Raw genomic sequence first — 14,206 nt, forward strand, 5'->3', positions numbered from 1 at the left:
AATTTTGGTTAGTTTCTAGAATGGGCAGAAAAAAATCACGTTGAGGGTAGTTAGACACTGGAACAGGTTTTGCAGATTGTGGAAATTCTGTTCTTTGATATACAAAGAAGCTGACTGAACAGGGCTCTAAGCAGCCTAATTTAAATTGCCCTGGTGTAGAAAGAAGGTTGGACCATAGGATTCCCAGACATCCTTTCCAACCTAAATTACTCTGACTGTGATTTTTAAAAATATAAGAATTCAGGAGTGGATAACAATGCTTTCTGTGATGTGGTATTGCTGTAATGCCTTTAATTATTTGGAGAGGAAGAAAATACTTTGTACTGAAATGCATATTTTTTGCCAAGTGGGTTGAGACCAGGGCATTCATGACTGAGCTTTAAGAGGGAATTTCAGTACATAGAGAAATTATATCTGTGCTAGATCTATGTTTCCTTATTTGAGATGAAGTATGGATAAAAGCATATATTTTGCCCTTGCAATGTTTGAAACATGTCAAAACATAGTAGAAGTCTGCTCTTGACTAAAAACTACATAGTTGGGTTAAAATTTACCTAGATAACAATATAAAAAAAAAACAGGAATTCTGTGTAGAAATGGTAATGATTTTATTCAAGGAAAGACAGAGAAGGTGGCACTGTGGCTAAGGGAGAAAATAAGTATTATGTTTTCAAAATTTTAACTCACCTACGGCATTATCTTTGAATTATCTTATGTTTATCACTAGCAGTATGTGAAGTGTTAGAGCAAAAAGGAAATGCGTACTCTAAGCAAATGTTAACAATAAATGTTCTAATAGTAAGTGTTCTAATCACTTCTGTTTTTCTGTGTGTGATTGATTAAGCCATAAGAGTGTGGTAATGGTTATCTCTGAAACATTAAAGAATGAATAGTTTTTTTTAGTCTGCAACCTAAGCTTAGTTTGTGTACCAGGCCACCATGTAGGAAATCAAAACTTATGAAGTGTATCTACATTTCATATATGAGCCTGGCTATGTGCCTTTGTAAAAGTTAACTTCTTTTTCATACTCTTTGATTCAGCAAGTGTGCAGGTTATGCAAGAGAGAGTTTTAATAGACATTTTTCATGATGCTCCAGAGCTGCCTTCTTCCTAGCTAAACTCTGTCCCACCTTGTTCAAGTGTATATAGCATAATGATAAACTGAATTCTTTATCGGCCATATGCTGCTGGAACAGTAAGAACCACCAGACCTGAAGAGAATTAAATTGATTTATGATATCTGTCCTAATAACTATATCTAAATTCAAGTGTGTGCTATTAGAGAAGCTTGAATGGTCAAATGAGTTTATATCTATATATACTAAAAAGAATAGTGTATATACACAGACATGCACAAAATTTGTTGAAATCAATGAAATAACAATGATTATATAATGTAGTTAACTCCCCTCCCACATTTTTGTAATACAAAATGATTCTGAAATTTCTTACATGAATCCTCAGTGCATTGCCCAAAATCACTGAAGAAATGAACATATATTGGGTAAAACAGACACTTAAAATATTTTGAAATTTTCTGTCTTCTTCTCTTAGCATGCATATGCTCTTGAACTTCTGTCTGACCAGTTACATGAAGGAGCCAAAGCACTTGATGTAGGATCTGGAAGTGGAATTCTTACAGCATGCTTTTCGCGAATGGTGAGATCCTTAGTTTAATCACTTGACCATCAGAACTGTTTGAACTGCAGCATAACTCTGAACTAAAGGGTAAAAAAAAAGTACCCTTCATACAGTGGACTGATGTAGAAAGTAATTTACTCCACTGGGTGTGATTAGTACACGTTTCTTACCCTACCTGATACTACATGGTGAAGTTAAAGGATCTGGTAAATTGTGTGGTGGTAAAGAAACTGCCTAGAGAGGAAGTTTTTTTTTCTTGCTGATATTTCAGTGTTCCTTTATAGCTTGAAGGATGGAGGTGTTCATCTTGTCCAGCCCAATTTTTATGTTACTTTGTGTAGTAATGAATGTTCTTGTTGTGACCAATTTTCATGTCTTTCTGTTACGAGAACTTAGTGAGACGTATTATTTTTCCACAGGAGAATACAATGTATGTATATAAATTGTCTTTGAATTTAACTTCCTTTTTTTCCTTGTTGCTATGTTGCATGAGCATCACTATAAGTATTATCCATGTAATCTTTTCTAAGATAAGAATTTATACTCTTTTTTACATCTTCTCTAAGTAACTTAATCTCTGGGTTTTTCAACCTGTATGTAAAGAATTCTCTGTGGTTCCACCCTATCTTACAGCAGGGGAAAAAAAAATGTTTTATGATGGCTGTAACTACAGTGCTTTTAGACTAATTTATGTAGTGGAATATAATCAGTACTTCCTTCTCCATTGCAGGACTTTATTATTGCTTTATAACTAGCGGAGACCTTCATTAAACTGCCAACTAGATTTTTTTTCTGGTTTTCTGAGAAGTTAAATTGGAATTGTGATGCAATTGATATATCACCATATGGGGTTTTTTGGTAGTTTTCTATTTTCAAGCATTGATCTGTTGAGTCTGTGATTGCTTCTGGTTTCGTATGTTAAGAATTAGATAAGAACACTTAGGGGACTGGCCAATGCACCAGAAAAAATATTTGTTTTTTAAGTGCTAGCTGCAAAATTTAAAAAAAAAAAAAAAGTAGTTGAGATAAGTTAACCAAACTGCAGTTTAGAGGAAATCTTAAATGTCATTTATTCAACTTTCTACCCACTATTTTTGATCTAGCTTTGTAGTCAATAATCAAGTGCTAGTACCATGCATGTGAACTTCAATCCTACAAACATTAAAACTTTTATCCAGCTTGTGTGTATATCTCACTAAGAGGTTACAAATGCATAGAGGATTTGCCATTTTCAATAAGACGTGGTTGTAGACACTTTATTTTAAAACTATATCGGAAAAGCTGAAAACATCTGCAGAGAAGTCAGAGTTACCACAAAAAGGAAATTTCTTTCTGATTTTGCTGAGATTAATCACACTATTTATTGTCATATGAATGTTATGTACCTCTTCTGAATCCTCCTTGGTGGTGTGCTGTGGAATGCCTTACAGATGTCTTTTGTGAAAGATCCGATAAATGTTTTTGTTCCGTTTGATAGCATTATTGCTGTGCAATATGGATCTTGCTTCATCCACTTCAGTGAATAAGGCAATATATACTGTTCTGACTTCCTTTGTAAAGTTCTTTCTGACAGTAACAAAAGCTTGAAAGAAGTATGCTATGGGGAATAATGATAAAATGTTTCACTATCAACATTCAGTTGAAGATGTGCTTACTGGATCATGGGGATGTTGCTTCTCAGTCTGCTTGAGATCTAGAGTGAATAGCTCACGTTTGTGGCAGAAGTACCTGAATGGACATTGATGTCATTGACAGTTTTACTCCTATTATGATGATCTCATCTGTGGTACTTCTGGGAAAGCTGTATGTTTACTTAGAGTAGCAAAGCATCTCTAAGATTTTTGTTCGGGTTTTCATGTTAAACTGCTGGGATAAACTTAACTACATAGCATAGAAACTTAAACTAAGTTTATTTGCTTTTAAAGGTTCCTGGCAAATTAAATGAATTGTAGTTTTCATCCTGAAAGCACTGGAATTATAAAAAGAGTGTGGTATGTTTTTATTCCAAACAGACCATGGAGATCCCCAAAATTGTGGGATTTCACTGTTGTCTCAACTGCATACACTTCAGAGTTCCAGGCTAATAGATAGAGGTAATTGATGAGGACTCAGAAATAGCTTAACAGACTGACATACAGTAGGAGGTTCTCTTACCTGATACCAGACTGTTTAATGCTGTGACTGTTCTGCTAAATTTTAATTTCTATGACATTAACCTTTGTTGGACTACAGTGGATCTTTCAGCAGCTTGCGGTAAAACTGACTGCCAAGCATTCCTCCAAATAGCAGCTTGTGGTTGTCATAGTGAAAACTTGCCATGTGTATTGCTCTGTTTCAAAGGCTAGGCTGGGTATCTTCCATTTGAAAAAGAAGAGGTGACACTGCTCTTTTAATGGTTTTAGCACAGGACTTGTCCATAATAAAAAAAAAAAAATAAAAAAGTCCTCATGATATCAATAACCAGTTATTCATTTTCCATTACTTTGAAACATTAAAATGTAAGATACAGAAATATAACCAAGACATTAAAATGTTTCTGAAGGCAAAGTTGTATGTCAACATGCGCTGCTAGGACATACTCTACCATTGTGGTGTTTGTGGTGGATCCTGTTAAAAATGGTCAGTTTTGGATCTTTTTCTCCTCTCTCCAAAGTTGGAATGTTGTGTGGGTTTTTTTTCTGGAATAAAGATGCACTTGCAGATGAAATGCCTGTAATAGAGAAGTTTTTGTTAGTAGGCCTTTTTTTCCCCTCAGAATACACAGATCTTTTGTGACCTTTTTGTGAGTTATGAGCTCTCAAAATTCCACTCTTGTTCTGGAAGCAAGCTGTAAATCTGAAAGTAGATTAATGAAGGCAAGGGTAGGTGGAAGGTTGGTTGTCCTTGACTGTTAATTGGTGCATTTGCTTCTGAAAGGATAGGACTCTTGAGTTATCTTAGAATAAAATGCATGAGTTACTATTTTGCTTAAAGTAAGGTCTTCTCTAGAAAAACCATAATCTTTAAGTAAGTTTATTCGGCATCAAAGGAGAATAGTTTTAGTCTTTGTTCTTGAAGTTTCTACTTTCTATTGCAGGTAATGCAGACACTTATGATCAAATTTAAAAATTCAGAGAAGAAATCTCCACTAGTAGTATAACTGAACTGAATCAGCATAACTGAACTGAATCACATCTCAAAAAGCTGACTGTAACAAGCATTTCTAAGACTGTACTGACAAGCTTTAATTACCAGTTGCTTCCAGCAGTTAGGATGTTTGATTCCAATCAGAAGTCTTAATAATATTGGGAAAATATAATTCCACTTTACTGTTTCTGTTTTTATTTTAGAGAAATGGTCTCAGGAGATAGAAATACTCATTCTGTAAATCAAACTAGCAGAAATTATTCAACTGTATATTTTTATTCCAGGTTGGTCCCAAAGGACAAGTTGTAGGAATTGATCATATCAAAGAACTAGTAGATGACTCAATAAATAATGTCAAAAAAGATGATCCCACATTGCTGTCTTCAGGAAGAGTGAAACTGATTGGTGAGCATCAGACTGATATACTTACTAATTAAACTGATATTCTTTCTAGCAGCTGGTAGAAAATGACTGGAATTGGATGTGAAATTATAATTGCGGAAGTTAAACCAAAGAAGAGCCAAATGAAAATTTAAAAATCCAAGTTGTCTTTAGGCCTTTGAAAAATATCTTCTTTACACAGTTTTGAGAATATGACTTCTGGTATAATCTTAAATAATATGTAATCATTCTATTAGAGAAGCTTAACAGGGAAGTGTTTTCCGGTAAAAATACTTTACATGCTGAAGGTCTGTCATGTTAAATTTGCCATTTAAAATTGGGTTTGAATGCACACCTTTTCTTGAATAAATGTACTGTTATCTAAATTTGGGCATTTTAACAAAGCCTTCGTACTTTTGATACAGTAATTGAGAAACCTGCATGCAAAGACTTGAATGGAAAAAGTACTAGGTTGGCAGTATGCATCACTGAAGTTTATTTCACTTGTTTTTAAAATTTGCAGTATTGGTATGTTAGGGAAGTAATTAATTGACACCAGAATGCTTCAGTCAGAGTTACTGAGAGGAAATAATGCTATACAAGCACAGTGAATTGTTAGTAAATTGTTTTAAATAATACTTTTTTGAATAAAAATTAATTTTGTTTTGTTTTTTTAGAAGATGCAAAGCTGGCAAGAGGAAAGCATTCATTTTGTTATCATTCTAATTGTTAGGTTTAAAAAGAAGTTGAATGTCTGGATTATTTTGAGGCTTCTTACAAGAACGCTTAGAAAATGGATTAATCTGTGGTGTTTGGCTCTTAAGTACTATTTTGATATTTGTTTTTTGTTTTTTTGTAAATGAAGGAGTTCTCTACAGCTTTTTAAAATAAACAAATCAACACATGTACTTGTACATGTGTACAAAATGCAGTGTCCCTCACTGAGAACACTTACGCCTTAAATGTTCTTGGAAAAAAAGTTATACTGAGACTGTTTGGGCTGCAGAGGGGGAATAATGGAAATTATCCCCTTATTGCTATAGAGGAGCAATTTGTACTTCAGCTTCTGGTTATACCTGAAACAAACTCTGATTCTCTTGGTAGTCTAGAATTCTAAGTAAACATCATCACCTATATTGTGTTTGACTGTCTAGAAGGATGACTAAGAGACTTCTGAATAGTTTTGTTGTGAGGTACATTTAAAAAAAAATACAGATGGACAAGTAGCACTTCTGTGAAACAGGTGGAGAAGAATGTTTCAACTGTGCTGGATTCCTGGGAGCTCTTTGATGTGGAGCTAGAATCTGGACAGAGCTGTTTCTTAAAACAACAACAAAAATGAAAAACACCCAAACACCCCACCTCCCCAACACACAAACAAAATCCTTGAAAACCCAGAGCTGATTTGTGATAGGAACTATATGAATTAGGATTAGAGAAGTCAGTTTCTGGCTTCTAACAAATATGCTTCCAATGTTCTCTGTTGCTTTGTCACATTTAAGTTGTGCCATAACTGCATTTCTGAAGCATCAACATTATTTTGGGGTGTCTTAGTAATAGAACTGCACTGAGAACTTGGGAACAGGTATACAGGTATAGTTAGGATATGTCTGTATTAGTTTATGGATTGGTTTTTGATTTGGTTTTGTTTTGCTTTTTTTGGTGTGGTTGTTTTTTTGTTTCTTATTAAGATCAGGAGGATGCCTTTGAGGTCAATATCCCAACTGCTTCCACTTACCACACTCTGAAAGTACTCCTGGAGAGCATAAAGTTTGATTCCTTGTGGATGGAACTAGATGGGAATATGTGCTCTGAGAAGCAATCAAATATGTTTGATATGCTAATGGATATTAAGTCAATAAGACTAGAACTAGACTAGAATGATCATTCTGAAATGCATTATGTTGCGTGGACATCGGGTTCTCAGCAAAAACTGTTCTGCTATACAGATCTACTTCTATTGTACTGCACTATTTGCTGATGCAGACATAGCCAGAGGGGATGAGGGTATCCTAACCACAGTGAAGTAGTTTTCTTCTGTTTCTGTGCTCATGTTACAAGGTCTGCTTAGAGACACTGAAGGCTTGAGTGCTGTGATCAGCATATCAGTTCTAGGGTCAAGAACAAGCTACAAAAACCTTTTGTGTGAGAAGGTCCTGACACTACTTCCCCCCTCATCACCACCTGCCACTGTGATCACTTCTTTAACAGACTGCATGTAACTGGAGATCTGAGTAGGATGGGTGACATTATTCAGGATGTAAGCACAAGCTCAAAATTTAGGCTGCTGTTTCCTTTGGACATTGAATAATAAGTTGTATCACATTAAATATATGAATGTTGACTTAATTTTTTTAAATATTCTGGATGTCTAAAAGTGTGTTCCCATTGTGGGTGGGCATATACCTGACTGCTGTAGCCAGGAGAATTTTTGTGGATGTTAAAAGGAAAGAGCCATGCTGCACTTGCTACAATTAGAAGAGCGTGGTTTTGTTGTTGTGTGTTTTTTTGTTTTGGGGGGACGGGGGAGTGGGCTGGTGCTGATTCTGAAGATGGTAGCTTTGGTTTGGGCTGTTGATGTAAGGGCAAAGGGTTTAGATGTTTTGAGTCCTTTTTACCACTATCAGTGAACTGATAACATGTGCAGAAGTTACATACAGACTTCTGGATAGGCGTACAAGGTGCATTTAGGTCTCAGAATACATGTATTCTTCAGCAGATGACTTAGTGGTTTCTTTCACAGCTGTTCCTTGATCTTGACAATCTCTCCTCCTTTCGCCAGCAGTACTGGAGATCACTGCTCCTGATGTCCCATCTTGGGGATTGAGGGTCTGTCTCCCTGTGTAACTTAGGTCATTCAAAGCAGTATCTGTATGCTTGAGCAAAAGAAGTCTTTCTCCATTGTTTTCTCTGATGGACAGTGGCTTGATACAGGAACATGTTACTACTTTATCTTTAGAGGAGGTATACAGTTGTACTAAGATATAAGCAAATATAAATTATATACTTGACTGCGTTGAAGTGCTTGTTCCAGTAGAAGCAACTTCAGCAGAATCAGAGAGATTAAACCCTGGAAATACTGGAACTTTCATCTTCATTCCTGGTGACAGTAATAAAAGCTGAGTTAGTGGAACTGGTGATCAATAGGCATGGGTTCTCTTTGAAGCATTGGTAGTTCTTGCTTGGCAGCTTCTGCCTGTGGCCCTTCATTGGAGCGTGTACTGGTTAGAATTGGTGATAAAGAGGAATTAAGTCTCTGAATTTTAAGGGGCTTCTCAGCTACTGGGGAAATGTGCTCTCTTCTTAGCTTTGGGTGTGGAAGGTCCTTGCAGGGTCTCATTTCAGGACCCAATGTGAAAGGTCACGAACTCTTCCTGTACATTCTTTGATACTTAAGGGTGTTGTTAGTGTCCAGGTGGCCTTCCCTATCACTGAGGTCAAAGCGAAACCTGCTATGGCCATTGTGTATTTTTCCTGCCTTGTGAGTTGTTGGAAGACAAAAAGTTGACAAATTTTCAGCCTCTAGCAAGATCTTATAACTTATTTTGAATCATTCAGCCTTTTAATTAACCTGCAATAATAGTGACTGCACGGAAGTCGAAGCTTAATCTGAAGACATGAAACCCCAAACAACTACTTGTGCTGAGCAGAGAACTATGTTCATTAGCCTCCTTGCTTTTTTTTTCTTGACTGATTACTTGGACTTCTGCAGTCACTGAGTATGAATTTATGGATGGTTTAGATTCACCACTTCTGTTCCTAAATAACTCCAGAGAGAGCTAGCCTGACTTTTTCTGAATTTTCCAGTGATTTCCTGTAAGTACTGTGGATGCTACATTCACATAATCTTTTTACAAAACTTAACTCAGGGTCTAGTCTAGTTTGCTACATTTCAGTGGCTTTAAAAAAAAACAGTCTGTTCTCATTTCATCCTGCATAACTGGGATGGTATGAGACATCTGTGATAGGGTGCTTCTTCATGAGTTCTCCACCAGAGCAGAAGCTGCATCAGTAGCCCTCTGAATAACTTAATTGCTCCTAACATCTTCCAAGCAGCCACCTGGAGCTTTAGCCACAGGTCTGACCTGGCCATCCATGTTAGTCCAGCAATTGTCTGCAGGAAGGCTAGTGAGACCAATCTGCTGGCAAAGGGGGATACATGGGGATTAGTGTGGTACTGTATTAATGTATAGATGTAGGTGCAGACTTCCTTCCACCTCGTAGTGCAGTTACAGGTGTATAGTCCATGTGAATACTTGGGTTGTCTTTTTCTCACCTTTGGAGTCTTTTGATACGTGTTTCTGAATTTAATGCTTTAGACTTATGATTTGCATTATATTTAGGAATGGTGTGCCTGAAGGCAAAGTGGATGTTCTAAGGGTAGAGGAGGGGAAAAGTCACTTGCATTGGAACGGTAGGGCACATACTTACGTACCTTTTCTGGGTGAACTACGTGTCTCGAAGAACTATAATTATAAATCCATCCTTTTAGGTGCTTCAAAGTATTTAATATTTTTTATAAGTGTGTATATACGTATGGGGGTGTTTTGTTGCATCTATTTTACAACTGTGTTAATATTTTAAAACTGACTTCATGTTACTACTGCTCAGCAGAATTTTAGCTGAAATCTGAGCACAGCCTTGTTGTACATATAGATATGGCAGATCAGCTGTTTTTTTCCATTCATTTTGAAAATGTTAAAAAAAGTGTTTTCTTGCAGTGGGAGATGGAAGACTGGGATATGCAGAAGAAGCTCCTTATGATGCGATTCATGTAGGAGCTGCAGCACCCATTGTGCCCCAAGCAGTAAGCCTCTATGTTTTATGTGTGTGATTCAGTAATCTCTTAGTGGTAAAGAACATTTTACATACATATCTATGTAAAATATTTGGTAGACTTGCACTGCTGGGAGTATCAGTGGGCAGGATGGTATTACATTATGGTGTGGGGTTTTTTATTTCTGTTACAATTTGCCTTCTTGTTGGTTTGCAAAAGTTCTGTGTTATAATAACTCTAAATAAAATTATTTTAAAATTACTTGTGCACAACCCTCTATTACAACAATGGTTATGAACATTTTATTTAATAAATCAGTTTGGTTTTATCAAACATTGAAATACAAAAATCTAAGTATTTGTTTCCCAGGTTCCAAGGTATTGAGCCTGTTAAAGATGTGAAATGCTCAGCTGGAAATACAGACAATGCCATGTGTCTTTAGTTTTCAGGGTGGATATAGGGCAGTTCTTACTGGAAAAGCTGAAGACTAACTAGGGACTTTAGAGTGTGTATACATGAAGTTTATTCTTGCAGATAAGGTGGGTTTTTTTTTTTCCTTCTTCCTTTCATGAGGTGAATGGAAATATGTACCATGATTTTGTTATGCTAGATACCAGTTACTTTTTTTTAACTTGAGTTTTAATGGGAGATAGTGAAGGACTGGAGGTTTGAGGCGATATAGATGGGTTAGACTTTTCCAGACATCAGCCATTGGGTTGTTTGGTGTATTTTTGTTTGTTTGGTTTTTGTTGGTGTTTTTTTTTGTTTTATTTTTCCTGTTTTGATGGTTTGTTTGTTTGTTTATTTATTTATTTATGGGGAGAGGGGCTGTTACCAGATAAGTGTTGGCAGTGGAAAATTAAAAAGGTAATTTAAAGCTTATTAGTGAATTAAACAGTTCTTAATTGTAACTTCTGTTAGTAATAGGGATTAATATTTTTTCATGGCATCTGGGAAGTACTGAATTTTCCTTGAGACTACTGTGATTAGCCTCCTTCTTTAATTATGAAAGCAAAAAAAAAAAATCCAAGCATGTCTATCACATACTGTGTTACTTGTCACTTATCTTACTCATATTCATATATTTTAGACTGGTTTCATAAAACGCTTTCCATTCACAGAATGAAAGAGGGGCTGTTGGGTAGCGAGTGTATTGTAGACACCTTAAAATTATTCCAGGAAGATATATTTTTAAAAGTCACAAATTTCAAATCTTATTCTGTGGGTTTAAGGGGAGATCAGTTATCCCCAAAATGTTCAACGGTGGGCCTGTACTGATGCACAGTAAGCATCAGTTAAACCAGCAGTTTTAAAATATTGAATCTGCTGTAAAAATAACTTGTGATATACATTTTCCCCTCTTACGTAGAAGCTAAAACTGCTACCAACCCAGTTAATCCAATTACAGTTTTACCTTCCTTTGAAATTATTTGTGAATGCTTCTGTAATACCAGTTGTTGTACCGTGTGGTCATGATACTCTCATTTTCAGTGCATTTTTTTATTTTGCCTAATTGAAGTAATTATCTACTGCATAACAGTAGATAGATGAATTGTGGCAAAGCTGTTAATCTAATGTAATAAACTTTGGATCCAGCTTCTCTGAAGTGGCTGGTTACATTCTAATTTCTGTGTTGTGTTCTAGCTTATAGATCAGTTAAAACCTGGCGGAAGATTGATATTACCAGTTGGCCCTGCAGGGGGAAACCAGATGCTCGAACAGTATGACAAACTAGAAGATGGCAGTGTCAAAATGAAGCCTCTGATGGGAGTGATATATGTGCCTTTAACAGATAAAGAGAAGCAGTGGTCCAGGTGGAAGTGATTTTCTGTTCCACTTACTTCTTCCACACACACACAAGGTGAAAGGGTGTGAATTTTAAGCAGATAGACCGCAAAGCCTGCCTTTGCTGCTGTCATTGCTTTCTGCTCCTCCATACCATGAAAAGTGACTCAGTCTGCATTACTACATCACCAAAAGGAGGTTATTCTAAGTTTGAGTTAATTTAAAAGCAGAAGAGGAGTGTTGCATGGGTTGCACTTTGCCTCTTTCAGACATGTTTTCTTTAGTCTTTGGTGTGTTAAAGTTTCTTATTTGTTGTTTTAAACACAGTATTTTCGAAATTTAAATTTCACTTTAATGAACTGTTGATAACTAGCTTGCCCAGTAATTAGGGTAAAGTGTAAAATACTACTTATGAATAAATATTGTGTTGTCCTGTAAGTTAGTGGTAGTTGGATGTTCATTTTTTATTTTTCTGAAATGTCACAAATGAAATAAAATCTTTGTAAAATACTTTGTGGGAAATATAGATGATCTAGTGAGCATTTTTCCCTCAGCCTCCAAGTAGCAGAAAGTGGAGAAGGTAATCCCATCTTCCCTGAAGTATAAATGTAGTTGAGCAGCGTTCAGAAAAAAATTCTCAGACATGTTATTAAAAGTCTGTCTCTGATGGGGTTATATTTGTGTTCAACAACACAGCAAACTCTGGAGGCCTTTCTAGAGGTAGTAAACCTTCCATTTTGCTGAATTGGATGGCCAGTAACATACACGTAACACAGCTGTCAGCTTAAACCATACTAGGCATTAGTATGCAAGTGAACAAAGCAGCAGTTCTGTTTTGCTTCCTGGCAGAAAACACTTGTGAATGTATTATCTCTGTTAATGAAGTTCAGAGATATGTATTGAGTTCTGAAAATGACTTTGAGCTCTATAACTCCTAACTTTAGATTTTATATTTGCCACTATTCCCTCACTAGGGTACTTCGGCGTTTCCTGCCTCTTGTAAGGCCTTGGAAGTCTTGCTTTGTGGTTGTTTTCCTCCCCTGGCAAATGTGGTGGACCTTATTCAAGTTTGGAGTCCATGCTCTGCTTACTCAAAAAAAAAGAAGTATTCTTCCTAAGCCTTCCTTTTTTCAGCAAGGTTTTATAGATATTTCTGCATTTACACCTGATCTGATTATAGTAGCTATTAAGTTTTTTTGGTAGCAGCAACGTATGTTCTTATAAACAGCATTTACTGAAGGGTTTCTGGAATGGCAGTGGTTATCCTTTGGTGCTAGTGAAGGTGGTGTAGTGTATTAAGGACTAGAATTCTAAGGCCATTGTATCTCTTCTCTGCAGTTTCCTACTACATTTTCTCTGCTAGCTCAGGAAAAAGTAATAGATTGTCTTTAGGCCTTCTTCTGTCATGAGTACTGTGGGATTCTTTTCCCCAGATTTTCTTATCAATTTCTGTTATCTGAGGTCTTTTCCAACCCAGTCGATTCTGTGTGTGATTTTCTGAAATACTTCATGTTTTTAATTATTTCTTTCTAAATAAAGTGTTAAGAATATACATTGGTGTTATCAGAAAAGGTAAGTGCTTAGTCTGAATAGTTACCTTGATCACTACAGTGGCATAGAGGTTGTTTCTTGCTACATACATTTATATTTGGTTCAGACATGGAAATTTCAGAAGTCCACTTCTTGTAATGTTTGTTTTTTCTTTAATTGTCCATTTTGTGATCTGAAGAAAATGCCCATTTCCTTCTCAAGGATAACTGCCAGTGCACTGCTGACCTTACAGGAGGTCACAACTGGCGGGTTTTTTTGTTTTTTTTCTTATTGGTGAGTCCGAAGTGCATGGTCAGCCAGCTGCTGCTAAGAAAACTCGTAATTATAAATCAACATTTGTTACCTATGCCAGCAGCAAAGATGAGAGAGGTATTTTTTCTGCACTTCCTAGATTTCAGTTTCTCTTTCTGAAATTGTTGAAGACCTGTGAGCAGAGATCAGAGATTCCTCTGAGAGAGCATCTTTTAAGTCTTTCTGTAATAAAGAGCTGTAGTATATGAGAGACTCTAGAATTCATTGAACAATAATTGTTTTTAGAGCAGCTGAAGAATCATCCTCTGTGTTTAGCTTGTCATTTTCTTAGTTTACATTACATTATACAGTTTCATTCATAATGCAGGTAACAGTTTTGTCACATTAAGAACTGGTGTCCCTTCACAAAATACAATCGATAGGCCAGCAGCATTTTCCTAGGCTGGTAGACCTGCCAGTTGGCAAGAAAGAAGCCACTTCGGGTTTTGCTTAGACATTCACATGTTGGAGAAGTTAGTAAAGGTCCTTACTAGGGCTGCAAGGTGGTCTTTACAAAGCCGCACAACAGTCATTTGATCTCCAAGTGTGTTTGAGGTCAGACCTACCTGCAGACATTTGCATCGTTCTTCACTATGTAAAACTGGAACTTCTGGCAGAAGAAAATATGGACTAGCTGGAGGGAGAAGACTCCG

General features: G+C 36.4%; 1 protein-coding gene across 4 annotated transcripts in view; it reads left to right on the forward strand.

The window, feature by feature from the left end:
- PCMT1 (protein-L-isoaspartate (D-aspartate) O-methyltransferase) overlaps positions 1-14,206 on the forward strand; it is a 35,576-nt gene that overhangs the window by 14,531 nt on the left and 6,839 nt on the right. For 3 of the 4 annotated variants that reach the window (XM_082047246.1, XM_082047247.1, XM_082047244.1), the window contains exons 4-7: positions 1,556-1,660; positions 5,053-5,173; positions 9,871-9,956; positions 11,571-11,740. In XM_082047246.1, the coding sequence (XP_081903372.1) occupies positions 1,556-1,660; positions 5,053-5,173; positions 9,871-9,956; positions 11,571-11,740 (482 nt within the window). Of the gene's footprint in view, positions 1-1,555; positions 1,661-5,052; positions 5,174-9,870; positions 9,957-11,570; positions 11,788-14,206 lie in introns of all 4 variants that reach the window. The other variant, XM_082047245.1, reaches the window with a different exon arrangement.

Source organism: Streptopelia decaocto, assembly GCF_964273445.1.
Source record: "Streptopelia decaocto genome assembly, chromosome: 3".
NCBI classification, from domain to species: Eukaryota; Metazoa; Chordata; class Aves; order Columbiformes; family Columbidae; genus Streptopelia; species Streptopelia decaocto.